This window comes from Acanthopagrus latus, chromosome 14, assembly GCF_904848185.1.
Source record: "Acanthopagrus latus isolate v.2019 chromosome 14, fAcaLat1.1, whole genome shotgun sequence".
Classification (NCBI taxonomy): domain Eukaryota; kingdom Metazoa; phylum Chordata; class Actinopteri; order Spariformes; family Sparidae; genus Acanthopagrus; species Acanthopagrus latus.
The window spans coordinates 18,335,188-18,349,990 of NC_051052.1; the positions used below are offsets into that span (position 1 = coordinate 18,335,188).

Consider the following 14,803-nt stretch of genomic DNA (forward strand, 5'->3'; position numbering starts at 1 on the left):
AACCAAAACTGAAGATGCTGGGAGACAACGTGACAAAAACTGCATTACTGGCAAAAGAAAAAGAAAAGGACCTGCTGCAGTCACAGAAGTGACCACTAGGTGGTGCAACCTAATAAAACAATGTGACCAATAAAGCTGTGTGGTGCTTTAAATTTAGAAGCAGCTAAACTCCCACTTGATGCACATTGTATTGTCTTCACATGAGTCTGACCCTTAACTGATGTGTTTACTGCCCAACTAAAATGTCAGCGCTTGAGTTACTGAATTATGGTGCTTCTCCTTCTTAAATGTATTAAATCCCAAGACATGTTAAGTCCATAGCCCCAATACATCACATCCGTACGTAAGCCTCCAAAGGCATGAATGCTTTAAAGGCGAGCACCAGCTGCTGTGTGAAATCCTACAAAACATATCAGGTGACTCACCAAACCTGTTTCTTTGCCCCCACAGCGTGAGAGTCTCTGAAACACGAGAGCCAGAAAAGACTTCAGGATACAACGAGCACTTCCAGAATGGTGTTTTATTTCACGTTGGAAAATGCAGGAGGGGGTAGACCTCACCCCGAGAGAGAGAGAGGGTGTAGGAAGGGTCAGAACAAGGCAGACATGGTGACAAGAAAGACGGGGAAGGTGGAGGAGGGTGGGGGGCATACATCAGGGCTGTCAGACTCTTATGACAACTTCATATGAAACATAAAGTTATAGATTGCCCTCACATGAGAGAAAATCAACCTCTTCTTTTGTATTTACTACTAAACCCGTACAGGTATTTGATTTTAAACCTCACAGCAGCACAGTTCAGTGAATTCATGCCACGCGCTTCAGTCTTTAAAGTGTCGATTCACAAACAAAGTCGTCTTTATCCTTCCTCTGAGTGTGCCCCTGTAAACACAGATTCTTTTCAGTCTTTATGAATTATTCTCAGACACAAACGCGTTGTATTCCAAACAGGATTGTGAATGTGTGCTCGGTTATGTGTCTGCATTACCGTCACCTAACCGCCCCCCCCACCATTGTGTCCGGTCAGACAGCAGAGAGATGGATAAAAATAAAGACCTGATAGTAAAAATAGCTTCTCACTTCCTCCTTCTTGCAGAGCTCCCTCTCAAATCTGTAAGAATTAATGTCTTCTGGGATCAACGTCCTGCTCGAGGTGTGTTCAGATAGAAGGCAAAGTGATCGAGTGTTAACTTGACCAAAACATCCAATGTCCCAACTGCAGTGGTGAAATAAAGTATTTACTAAAGTACAATTTAAGGCCTCTGAAAGTTTTAAACTCTTAACTCAGTTTTGTTGGTGTTGTTGTTCGATACACAACAAGTACTTTTAAGTTTTTGCTACATTTCACTTGCAATAATAATGTTCGTTTGAATTCTGCATCCAGGAGTATTTTTACATTTTGGTATTTACAGCTACTTTTATTTGAGTAAAAGATCTGAATACTTATTGTGTCAGTGTATCGGTTTCACAGTATACTGCAGTATAAAAATTCTCATGTACATTTGCTTATCGTCAGTGTTGAATTCTATCACATTAGTGTCATTTTTTAAAAAATGTCAAGTTTATCTCAAGTTTCTGTCAGGTGCCTGTCAGGACATCATTTTTAAAAAGAACTGCTCTGTTTTCATACTTTTAAGGGTCTCTGTGAATGATATTAATAATTGTGTAATACTTTATTCTTAGGCCTTAGGTTTACTTTAGCTGTGTAGTTTCACACCGGCACCTTTAAGCCGCCATGTTTGATTGATTTCAAGGGAAAACACTGCTCGGGAGCAGAGTCAGCAAGCCCTTACCAATTTTATAAAATCCATTTTTAATTATTTCACATAGGTGTGGTGAGCCCCATCTACGGTGAGACTAGCAGCTCCTTTAGCCTGAGACTAGCAGCTCCTTTAGCCTGGGACTAGCAGCTCCTTTAGCCTGGGACTAGCAGCTCCTTTAGCCTGGGACTAGCAGCTCCTTTAGCCTGGGACTAGCAGCTCCTTTAGCCTGGGACTAGCAGCTCCTTTAGCCTGGGACTAGCAGCTCCTTTAGCCTGAGACTAGCAGCTCCTTTAGCCTGAGACTAGCAGCTCCTTTAGCCTGAGACTAGCAGCTCCTTTAGCCTGAGACTAGCAGCTCCTTTAGCCCGGGGCTGATAAGGTTCTAAGAAAGCTTTTAGCCAACTGGGCACTTTGCTCGTCATTTTTTGAGTCAGTTGTTGTACTGCGAAAGCCAAGTGAAACATTATAGATGTTGATTGTTAGCTATCTAGCCACAGATGCAATGGCCGTGTCTGGGAGAATGTGCCTGTTTGTTTGATTTACAACTTCCGTTCCTTCTGTTTTTTTCCATGTCCTCTTATTTGTTTCATGAAGCCCGGGGATAAACTCAATTATAGCACAAGAATGGATGTTTTATAATCACACGGGCAGATCTTGGCAGCGCGGGCGATATCTTCGTGTTCTGTCTGAACACAGTTAATCCCACTGTATCTCAGAAAAATGCTCTCAGTCTTTCCGTTCCTCCAGCCTGCAACTTCTCCACGGTAATTCAAGACTGGAGTGCTTTGATACACTGACTGATGAGAAAACTGCAATTAAAAATCAAATTTTTACACATTTTTTTTTTTACATGTATGGAGCCAATCACTTGTTTCGTACAATCTTTGTTTCCACATCTACTGAGCGTCTGTGATCAATATACACTATGTGGATGTCACCGAGTAAACTGTTGACATTCTTCTGACCTTCACACTGTAAGGTCATGTTTGATTTAGTGGTTCTGGTACCTGAGTTTTAACAGCAAAAGAGCAGAAGGAATTGTGGGTAATGTACAGTAACATGGACGGATGGGTGATAGTGGCGTAAATTCGAGATACCTCCACACCAGAGACAGTAAAGATGTAACACAGACCCATCGATAAAAGACAATCAGACATAAATACAGTCTCTGCTCAGTGCTCGGTTGAAGCAGCGGGGTTTCATTTTAGTCCTTCTCAGGCGCTCGTCTGTCGGCCTCTTCTTCATCTTCCTCTTCATCCTCATCATCTCCGAACGTCTGCTCCTCCATGTTGATGAGCGAGTGGGAGCGAGCCGCCACCTGAGCTGCGAGGGCGGAGCTGAAGCTGAGCGCCTCTGACCCGTGCATCTCCGTCAGTCTGTCCATTATAGTGACAGCGGGGACTTTAGGGTCCAGGAAGCAGTCCAGACCATTCTGGCCCTCCCCCTCCTCCAGGACCCCGTCGTACTGGTGCAGCTCAGATGCACCTCCTCCTCCTCTCTCACAGACTGAAGTCCCTCCCACATCCCCCTCCTTCGCCTCCAAACCACAGCTGAACTCCGTCACCGGCTCTGTGGAAGGGTCAGGCCTCACCCTGCCATCTCTTCCTTCCTCTTCCTCCCCTCTATTTCCTGCAGGGCACTCTGAAAGGTGGTTTCCTTCTTCATCGCCACTTTCTACCGATCCCGCAGAAGCCGCACCGTCTGACGGCTTTGAGGCGGGATCTGAACTCTCAGTGCGACCTGAAGGCGTCACAGCAGCTGCAAGAAAGACGAAGAAGAAATAAATCATTTAAGGTTGAATTGACATATCAAGTTCCAGGTTTAACTTTGCATTTCAAAACTGCTATGATTGATCATCAGAAATAAAGGAAAGACAGAAAAATCATCTTAACTTCTTAAAGAAGTTTTGTGGTTTTGCGGTACTGCAGTGTAGGATTGTACTGCTACTACTGTATATAAAACAACTATACTTCCCAACAGTTATTTTATTTTCAGCTGCTTGGGTGACACTTTTATTTCTTTATTGTTATACACAATCAGCTTTGATACTTGGAAAAGTAATAGCCAAATACCCAAAGACTTGAAAACAACACTTCTGCCTTGTTTTCCAAAGATAGTTACAAATTAGTCTCACTTGGTCCTCGCTTTACAACAGTGTGGAGAGAGGCCACATTATCATTCCGCTTTGGGGACAAATACTCTGTGGCTTGTTTGTATTTCTTTAAACCCATCACAAGCGTTGTGGGTGGCGCAGAGCCCAGGATTCAGCAACGGTGTCTCTGCATGATAGTGTCAGGGAGGAAGTTTTCTTTTGTGTAACATTTGCATGTGGCGAGGACAGCCCTGGCATTAAAACGGCTAAATCGCAGTAAAAGAAAAAAGGTGACAGCAGCTAGCTTGTTTATGTCTGTACAGCTGGCGACCAGGTTAGGGTTTTAGGAAAACTTGCCAATTTCAGAGTGGGCTGCTAGCTTTGTTGGTGTTGTTTCCAATAGAAACGGGGATTCTGTAAACAGTAGCACAAAGATAGCGGAAGGAAAGGAGAATGCTGTCTGAAATAGTCGACCAATGGCAGGTTTATACCAACGGTGTACATCCTGTGAGTCAGACTAGTTACACACTGGTTCCTATGATACCTGGAAATAACCCATGTTTTTAGCAAGGCTGCTTTGATAACACATTTTCATTTTGTTTGTTTTTGGGTTTGTATTTTGAGTGTAAGCAAAAAAATAAAAAAGCCTCATTCCAAAAATATGAACTATTATGACAGGAGAGAGATGAGATGGGCGAGTGCAGACCTTGGTCGTTGAAGAGCAGCTGCTTCCTCTTCATCCTCTCCCCCTCTGACGCACGGAAACCCAGCACAGCTTTGAGCTCTGACAGGACGCGACGGGACTCCTCCCTCTCCCGCCGCTGCCGCTCCCGTTCCTCCGGTGAAAACATGTCTGACCAGGACCCTCTGCCTTCGCCGTCAGAGTCCGAGTCGGACACGTAGGCCTCCCACTCCTGGTTCACATGAAGCAGAAGCAGATTGACAACAGGGAAACAGATCTAATATGCAAATATTGTTTACGGTGGACATTTGATCTCACCAGCTCTTCAGGGACAGGGTCTCTGTCCAGAATCAGCGGGTAGGATGGAGGAGGATCAGGGATCTCAGGTAGAGGAGGACCACACTGCTCCACACCCTCAGAATTACCTGCAGAGATGATATAGAACGACGTTATTGCAACAAAAACACAGATGACCTCAACAACTTGGTATTGTGTTGACTGCTCTGCTCTGATTGGTCCGTTTCTTGTCCTATATTCTGAAGGAGCTACTTCCTCCATGACCGGCTATAGTCTTGAGTCATTGTGAAGGAAGGAGGAAGTCTAAAAATAGGCTCAGTTTAAATATGGAAACCAATTTACTACTAAAGGGGGTGTCACTGCTCTGTGTTCTATATGTTTTATGGCATATTGAGAAGAGGAAGAAGAAGTTCTGTATGTAGCTTGTGTAGCTTATTGCAGCTCCCAATTTTAAGAAAAAGCAACAAAGTTCAGATGTAATAGTGTTTATATGCATATAAAAAAGACTAGTTTATTTTTTTGGCAACAGTGAGACAAGAGGTATTAAGCCCACCTGGACAGGCGTTGACCCGTCTCAGCATGCGCTCCACCTGGGTGATGGTGTCCTCCCAGCAGCCGGCGCTGGCCTGCATGTGAGGCTGCAGCTGGTGGAGCCGGTCGTTGAGGTCCTGGTAGCCCTCGTACGTCAACTCCGGCTGTTCTTTGGACACCATCAGTTTCTCCAGGTCATCCTCTAGGATGATCATCCTGGTGAGATCGAGACGAGTTTTCAATACGTCATGTTGATGCAACGTGAAACAGACTGCTGAGTGCTGACTGGCTAGAGTGAAGTTTAGTTTTAAAGTCTGGGTGATGATGAGGTGACCCAGTTTCCCCACACTGGTTATTAAAGTCTCATCACATCTTATGGAAAGTGTAGAAGGAAGGCAGTCAGGATTGTGTGTGTGTGTGTGTCTCACTCGCTGAGCAGGGCCTTGAGGTGCAGCTGCAGGCTTCGGATGGAGGTGTGCAGGGTGTTGAGCTCTCGGCATTTCTCCCTGGCTCTCCCCGTCTTGTCGGAGCCCGTCGTCCTCAGCTGGGTCTCGAAGTGTCTGTGGAAGTCGTAGCTGCGTTGCACTTCTCCGAGGCAGCTGGCCAGAGCGTGATGGAGGGGCTCTGTCACTGCAGCGATGGACCGGTGCAGCAGGGGAGGATTAGGAGGAGGAGGGGTGGAGGTGAAGGTGTCTCCTTTGGATGCAACCTCCTCTGGCTCCTCTATTCTTTGTGGCGACAGGAGAAGAGCCAGCCGACGGAAACATTCAGAGCTTTGTCCCACCCACAGCTGGAAGAGCATCTACAGGAGGACGAAACAACAATCAATACATGAAGCTGAAAATCAACATTAGTAAAGTTGTGGATTATGCCCTTTTATGTTTGTTTTTTTTGTTATCTTTCCACTCCTATACTTGTGTCCAACCATAACTCTCGGGCTTTACCTTCAGGGCAGGCAGGCTGTAGTCATCTGTCAGCTCCTGAGCCTGCTCGTCGCCCAGGTGCTCGATTCCCAGGCCGAGCCCCAGCTCCTTCAGAGGCACCGCAGACACGTAGTTTGTCACGTTATCGATCTCAGAGTTCAGTGGGAACGTTCGGAGGGGGTTAAGGACACATCACACCGTCGTGAAAACAAACTGTGCACCTATTTTTCTCTCATAAAGATATAAACTCACATTAAACTACATTTATTGAGGCTAAAGTCTTTCTCTCTTGGTAAAGGATATGCCTTGAGCATGTGACAGGTGGCTCTACGCGAGGCTCTGAAGGCCGTGCGGAGCGCCCGGTACAGGGCCTTCCTCAGTCCGATCAGCTGCTGGCCTCGTGGCATCGCCCCGGGCCCCGCCCTGCTAAAGGAGCTGGCCGCACTCACCCTGTCGAGCAAACTTGACAAGTGAAATGTGATACAACTGTGGAGACGTCCCAAAGAAGCAGGGGGCACACACAACACTGAACGATACTTCACTAACAACGAGACCAACAAACTGAGACATGTCGGACATGGACACTACACAGGTGTTAGAAACACAAGACAGAATGACATGCTTTTAAAAGGAACAGCTCGACATTTTGGAAAATACAAACCCAACTCCAAAAAAGTTGAAAAGATGTGTTCAACATAAATAAAAACACAATGAAACCACTCACTAACAAACTCTGTGCACTGACAACAGTTTAACCGAGTGTTCCTGAGCCCATGTAGTAATATGATACTACCAACTGTTACCAACTAATCTGTTTACCTGTGGAATGCTTCAAACAGGTGTTTTTGAGCATTTCACAACATTCCTAGTCTGTTGTCGTGTCTGTCCTGACTTGTGTGAGATATGATGCTGCCACCAAATTCCAAATAAGTATAAATTTATTCAATCAATGAAGCTGATGAGGTAAAATATTAAATCTATTGTGTTTTTGATGTAAAAAAAGGATTAAATTCTGCATCAGTACTTTTTTGGAATCAAGGTTGCACATTTATTCGCTTTCTTACCAGGAGTTACATGACAAATTCCACAGGACTCTCATGTCTGTGGAGTGAATATAACGCTATAGCGGCACCTGGTTAGCATAGCTTAGCACAATGACTGGAATCAGAGGGAAGCAGCTAAAACAGAAATCCACCTACCAGCCCATCTGAAGGCCAATAATTAACCCAATGTATCCGACAATACCGGAGTAGGAGGGTTTTGTTTAAAATTCCAGTCTTTATGCTAAGCTAAGCAGCTTCTGGATTTAACTTTATATTCACTGCACAGATGTGAGAGTGGCGCCTATCTTATCATCCAACTCTCAGCAAAATAGTGAATGTTTCCACAAAATCGTGAACTATTCCTCTGCTCTACTTGGTGATTGAAGTATAAAACTACATCATTTTTTTCTACAGACAGACAATGCTAAGGCTACACACACTGACAAACACAGACAGTGATCTAAAATGAGTGCTAATACAAATAATTAAACACCTCTAGACACGCTAGCTGAGGAGGTAAGTTAAATAATAACAAAGAAGTGAATTAACTGAGCAGGCTTGAATCAGGCAGTGACAGTTGTAGTCATGTTAAGAAATGCACATTAGCATTATGTGATTGGGTGAAATGCATATAGATGGATATAAAACGACTTACAGGGTGAACCCTCTGGAGATGACCTCCGTCTCCTGCACCAGCCGCAGGGCTTTTCGGGACAGTCCGGTCAGGGTCTTGCTGTTGTGGATCAGCGCCTGGAGCTGCGTGGCCCGAGCGTGGACGGCTCTCTGCATGCGGCCTTGTCTCCACAGCATGACCCCCCTCAGCCCCACCCAGCCCAGCAGCGCCAGGCCCCACGGCGCTGCAGCCAGCGACCACAGGCCGTCAGATGCGGAGAAGAGACCCAGCAGCACTGCAGCCAGGCCGACCAGCCCCGCCATGTCCCTGAGGAAGGAGAGCAGGAGGGAATTTGATAACTACAAACTACAACCACTAACTGCTCATCTGGCAGTTTGGATCCCAGTAGGATTAAAGGGACAATCCATCTTTTTCTTGAAATCTTCCACAAAGATTCTGTGTTCACGAGTTTATAAAGTCAAAAATCGTATTATAAAGAGGAACGCTACACAATATAATAAAACCAAAGGCTTTTTCCCTTCAAGACATCATATTTCAGAATCTTTTGCATCCAGAGTTTTTAAAGCCATACTTTCAGTTTGTGCTCGAATGCTTGATTTTCTCTGGCAAGCCAATTATGTTGCCCGTCCCCTGTTCATCTCTGTGTGTTTCTTTCCTAATAACGCACCATAGGGAAGGCCTGGCTATGAGGCTCGGTCTGGGCAGGGTGCTCGCTCGGCCGGACGAGCCAGAGGGCGACGAGCCGAGGGTGAGCAGACTCGGGTCCAGCAGCTCGATCAGCTCCACATCCTCCTGCAGCAGCACATCCTGGTCCAGAATGCACCTCACCGAGTACTGGCCGAACACGCAGTCCTACGAGAAAAAACAGACGAAAGTGCTTAAAAAGAAACGATGCCTTCACAAATAAAACAAAAGTGAAGTTGCCAGCATTCCTTTCTGTTTTGTACCTACCAGGTGCTGGCCCAGCTTACGAGATGCAGCCGCCTGGTGAATCGGACTCCATCTCCACAAGGCCTCAGCCAGTCTCCACAAGCGTCCTCCCTGTGAGTCACACACAGGGGAAAAGTTTAAATTCCGTCGATTAATTCAACTTTTACACAGGGGCTTCCCATTATTTTATGCCCCATGCATCAGCAGATTTGATAAACAATACTAAATGATTCACCTGCAAGTCTTTTCTGCTATCCAGGCTTTATTTACCAGGAATAACACGTCCATTAAATAACAACTGCGTGTGCTCACAAACATGAGCGCTCACGGTTCAAAGGAGTATCCCAGGAGACAAACGCTTTCAGGCAACAACAATAAGTGCAATGTTGGTTTGTACAAACACCCACTCCTGGGTCTTATATAGCTCGTCTGTGGCCCAAAACCACATAAACGCTTCAGTTTGTTGAATTCTTATTGTGGTGTTACAACAGAATGACTGTTTACATTTTTGGCTTCAATAAAACTAGAACTTGTATTGTTCCTGACAGACAGGAAGAAGGGACTCTTTTGGTTCAAGGAAAGGGACCGATTTGTACATCTTTCATCCTCACACACTTTATTTCTCGCATCCTATGAGTTATCCCCAGCGCTGTTGACTACCTCTGTAAACAGTGTGAGACATCCAAACTCACCCAGAGTGAAGCTTCATATATTTAAAGTGTGCTGACATTTCCACGCAAAACAAACCTCCGGCTGTTTGAAATGTTGCAAGTGTTCCCTGCAAGTGCTAAGAGCCTAAAAGGAAACAGTGTAATAAAGCCTAATCATGAATAGGATCTACTATTCACTAATCCGCTTAGAGAGTTTCGTGCTCTGGGCCTCATTTTGAAAAGGTGTTTGTATGCGGAGGCTTTAATAAATAACACACACACGTTCATTCTTTTCCTGTTAAATGTTTAAAACTAAAAATCCTGCAGAAACCAGAATCACAACATCCAGTGACGTGTGTTTCCAGTTCATGGCGTGATTGATTCAGACCGGGCAGCCTGCGAGCTGACCCTTTTTTTTTTTTTCGGTGGGTAGAGCACAAGTGTTATTAGTCTAAAGGCCGCCGCAGTATTGATTACTGATTGGAGACTGAGCTTCAGGATTGGGCATTCACACAACAATGCCCATCAGCTCTCAAAAGTAGGCCACAACTCTGTTCTTCTTCGCTGTTTCAAAGGGGGTTAATCCCACTCGAGATGATGTAAAGTATGTGCAGATTAACTCACATATGTCCTCTCACCCTGTATAACATCCTCGTGCAGGCAGTTCTTGCTCATCAGTATTCTCCTGCTGTCACACAGAGAGAATAACTCCAGCTTCAACACACTGCAATGATTTCTGCTATGTGAGAGAATGGATACGCTCAGAACAGACAGCTGTATGTGATAACAAGTCTGTGTGCATTAGAATCACGTTTCTGATTATTTCCAGAATGTGTCTTTTACATGAAACAAAACAATGTGTTTTTTGTTTACATAATCATGACAGTATCCAGGTTTCTGATCATCTGCCTGCAGGTGTGTCTTGACATCTCAGCCACTATGAGTATGTTTAAAAAACAGCATGCAGTGTCAACATGCCACAGTATCCTGATTTCTATCGGGGTGCGCCAGGTCGTATAATCACATTTCTCAAACAGGGTAGCAGCTACGTTGTTTAAAAGGCAACAAAATTCACCTGCCAACATCTCTAACATAACATAACAACTCTAACATTACATCTATATCATAACTATATCTATATTCTAATCTGCACAAAACCCCAAGTAAAGAATAACAAGTTGTGGTTTCTTGGTGGTGTTGTGTGTCTGATTACTGAAGATGAATCAAAACAAATGCCTCAAGTTTAAGCTTCTCATACAAAATTTATTGATTTGCTTTAGTTTATAACTGTGAAATAAATATAATTCTAATTTTGTCAGACAAAACAAGCATTATGAGGACTTCGCTTTGGGCTTTTTGCAATTTTGTCACATTTTACAGACTAAACAAATCGCTGATTAATCTTTCATGAAAATAATCATGAGTTGCAGCCCTGAAGGCATTTATACAGAGCACTGAGACTGGGAGAGGAGGGACTGGAGGATTGTAATGCAAGTTACACAAGTTCACTGTCAGCTGAAGCCCCATGCTGGTTAGAAACAATTATCCAAGTACATTTACGATAATTTACTTACTTACATAGTTATATCACGAATAAACAAATACACCAAATATGGTCATATAGTTCATTAATATCAAATTACACTAAATAAAACCATAAAACCATATTTTGTCTTCTGTCTGTCAGCATCAGACACATAACTGTGATTTTCTATCTTTATTCATTGATGGAAAATCAAACTTCTATGGTGGTTGGTAAAAGCGCCATACTGGTGGTCACAGAAGTTTATAAACGGCAATCACATCTATTTAAACCAGCCTGAGGATTTAAAGAGTTTGGGATTATAATCCCAGTTTTGGCCTAATCTCACCTCTAAATGTAATTTAAATATCACCAGCTTCAACATACACATGTATATAAATGGCCTCCAAAATCTTAAAACTGTAGTCCGTCTACGTCGTCAACAAGGTGTCTTGCCTCGGCTCCGACTTTATCTGCGCTCCAGGAAGCTGATCACTGAGGGACAACCCAAAAGCTTTCCTGTCTCATCTGAATCCTCATCCTCCTTAACTCCTTAAAACAACAGTGTACGAGGGAGGAAGCGTGACACGTACGGAAAGTTCCTGGACGAAGCAAACAAAACGCCGTTTCCCGTCGCGAGAGGTGGGGGAGATGGAGGAGAGTCATGTGATCGTGAGGAAACGTTTCTCGTCTGTATGAATCACAGGTCGACTCAAACTGCAGTCATCAATGGTTGGATTAATGCAAGTGATAGTCAAAGTTCACAAGTTCATCTGATGCAGAGCTGAAAGGCTCATAGATCCATTAAAAGCTGGCAAACACGTAAATATCCGCAGAACACACACACTATTTGTAAGAGGACGCTCACAGAGGCAGATATAACGTCAGAGAGAACGCAGACACGGGCGGCAGTAATCACATTTGGACTATCGCTTCAAAAATCTAAACAACAGCAGGAGAGAGAGGCAAGAGAGAAGAGAGGCTTTCTTTTTGAAAAGGAATCTGCTGTGTGTGATCACAGAGTAAAGAGCAAGCAACACAAAATACCTGCAGGAGTGTGTAGGAAGAGCTTGTTGTCATTGTCGTGTCTGACTGAAGTGAAGTGAAACAAACCAGAGCGCATAACGGTCTGTGTGTGTGGTTGTGTGCCAATATGTGTCACTGTTTGGAGTCAATACTCAAATTAATTACCTTCCGTCTGACTGCACATATCAAACAGTGACCACATGTACACACACACACACACACACACACACACACACAGCCCTTAGGCCAGACTGTTTGTTGGGACTCCCCCCTGTTAGTCAGTTAGCTGACTTATTTATTTGGTTATTTGTCAACTAAGGAATTTTTTTTTGATTTGTTGTATTATATGATATCCAACTGAACAATTTATGTGATTAATCCAATGCAGCAGCCGACTGCAGATCTATGAATCTGCAGACAATCTCCAAAAAAAAAAAAAAGCCCATTACATTTCACAGAGTCCTTGTTGAAGTATCTTAATTTTTTCCATCAAACTGTTCAAAACCAAGCAGGGTTGTTTCGACACCGATACCACTCCCAGATACGTGTCTGCGCCGATCCAATACCACATCATTTATTTATTAGAAATGAGGCCCTGCTAGTTCCTGGAAGCATTCTGTACACCTGTATACAACTTAACAGATGTTTTACTGCACAAGTTGTGCAACTTCAAGCAAGTCCATAACAGTCTTTTGGCATGTTTAGAATCATCTTTATTGATGTGTACTTGCCCTGGATACTCACAGCCATTTGTCGTTGGTCAAAATGACAACCGTGTCCCGAAAAAATAACATGTAATGATATTAAAAACAATTACAATGTCCAGTTAATCACCTGAAAGCAATTCATTTTAAAATGACATGTCTGTTTACAGTGGGATTGTTTATGCATTCTGTCAGTGATAAACTGATTCATGTAAGCTTGTTTTGTAGATGTTTTCAGTCTTTTATTATATTTGTGTGTGTTCTGCGTTTTATCTTGCTGCATGATACATTTTCCCTTGGGGGGTCGACTAAATTGGGGCAATGTTTCAATCAACTCAATGAGCTGATATGAAGAGAGGCAATACTATTTTACAAGGGGACAGTATTGAAAGGAGAAGAAAGGCAGGTATGTGTGAGATTTGTGTAGAGTGTGGGAGGAACTCACTGAAGTTTTCTGCTGATCTTCGTCAGGAGAGTTGAGGTCTCCCTCCTGTCCTCCATATTCATCCTCCTGTGACGCCGTTGGACATGCCTCAAAGTCTGTGTGGCCTAGATCATGCAGGTACTGGAAAAGAGGGGAGTTCTGCAAAGAGAAAGAGAGACAACCGGACATTTGAGCAGTCGTTGGGGAATGATACATGCGAAGATGGGAGAAGGGAGACGGATAAAATAGCACCAGATGGAGGAGAAAGCGAGAAAATGTGGTGATTAAGTCATGAGTCTGACGTGGGCTGAGCTGACACTCATCCAGATTTCGCCCTAGATTTGCCCCAGTGTGAAAGCGAAGGTGTCATGTCTCTGATAAGCGAGGGAAAATCCATCACTGATTTGTCAAGCAGGTCTACTTTCCCTCAGGATTCATCAGCTGAAGTTGAGGCTCCGCCCTCAGCCCATCTCTCCTCCATGCAGCTTACTTCTCTGCTCCAAGAGGAATGCTGTAATGCCTAAATGCCTTCACATGTGAATCTGTAAATCAACAGACACTCATACGGACACCAGGGCTGTCTTTTGAGCCTCTCCATGCACCGAAGATTTGCCTTAATCCTCCTCTCCTGCATGGAAACTGGAATAAATGTAAGCACACTTCATCATGTCATAATCTTCCCATGGAGGTATAAACACAGGCTATGCTGTTTCCTACCCTGAACAAAGAAAGCTCACAACCGAATCGGCCATGAAATAAGCAGAGCGGAGGAAAAAAATATCCCGTGCTAGAAACCAAAACATGCCTGACCCAGTTCTCCACCAGCTGCTGAACATGTCTGTGAGCAGCTGCACAGGCTCATCTCAGTTTAATGAATATAACCATCACAATGTATAGATAGCTGTCAAACAACTAAAATGCTACTCACATGCATTGTCACAGGAAGTCGCAGCTCATGTTGTCACCATCCAGATGTAGCTAGATGTGTGTGTGGAGGGTTTTTTTTTCTCCCAGAACCGACGCATTGGACCTGGTCATCCCCACCCCACCTCTAACTACCAGTCTAGTACTGATGAAACACCAACAACAATGCGCACCCTGGCCCGGCTCAGCACCTCTTATGACCACCAAAGCTCCTTGGCAGACGCACAATTAGCAGCCGGCCAAATATGTGGATTTGTTGTGGATTGTCAATGCATGGCAACAAGGAAAAGCGGCTGCTTTTGTGAGGCTAGCATCCCTGCTAGCTTGCTACGCTATCAGTGTAAGCTAGCAGAGGGAACCAAACGTCTCGGCTACATTTCCCCCCAGTATGACAAAGCATCGGTTACAAGTTTCGAGAACACACAGCGGCGGGAATACAAACCTCAAATACCACATCTTCATCAAACTCCTCAGTCATTGCTCTCCGCCATCTATACGCAGCCCGTTTTGCATTCTGAAGTTGTAGGCACAGTAGTCGGGGGCAGCAGCCTTTTAGAAGTTGGTAGTTAGCCGGTTGCTAAACTTAGCATAAAACTACAACTCCCATGATGCTCGTCTTCAACCGACGCTCACTCGCGAGCAAGAAGCAAAGTGCTCGTG

The 14,803-nt window shown here is 44.3% G+C and overlaps 1 protein-coding gene and 1 long non-coding RNA gene across 7 annotated transcripts in view; one reads left to right on the plus strand and one right to left on the minus strand.

The window, feature by feature from the left end:
• The window catches only part of LOC119032215, a 1,052,400-nt gene that overhangs the window by 555,537 nt on the left and 482,060 nt on the right, over positions 1 to 14,803 (plus strand). The gene's annotated exons all lie outside the window — the stretch shown is intronic.
• On the minus strand, positions 1,202 to 14,741 carry vezt (vezatin, adherens junctions transmembrane protein). Of its 3 annotated transcripts, none has more exons than XM_037121077.1 (12): positions 14,586 to 14,741; positions 13,241 to 13,378; positions 8,915 to 9,004; positions 8,631 to 8,815; positions 7,985 to 8,269; positions 6,590 to 6,736; positions 6,308 to 6,455; positions 5,792 to 6,165; positions 5,386 to 5,579; positions 4,854 to 4,960; positions 4,560 to 4,767; positions 1,202 to 3,519 (listed from the first exon to the last, which is right to left on the minus strand). In XM_037121077.1, the coding sequence occupies exons 1-12, from the start codon at positions 14,619 to 14,621 to the stop codon at positions 2,966 to 2,968; spliced, it is 2,466 nt and encodes an 821-aa protein (XP_036976972.1). In that variant the 5' UTR covers positions 14,622 to 14,741; the 3' UTR covers positions 1,202 to 2,965. The 3 variants fall into 3 exon arrangements, with proteins under 3 accessions (XP_036976972.1, XP_036976971.1, XP_036976973.1); XM_037121076.1 differs by having other exon boundaries at positions 6,590 to 6,748; XM_037121078.1 differs by lacking the exon at positions 14,586 to 14,741 and adding an exon at positions 14,148 to 14,168 and having other exon boundaries at positions 6,590 to 6,748.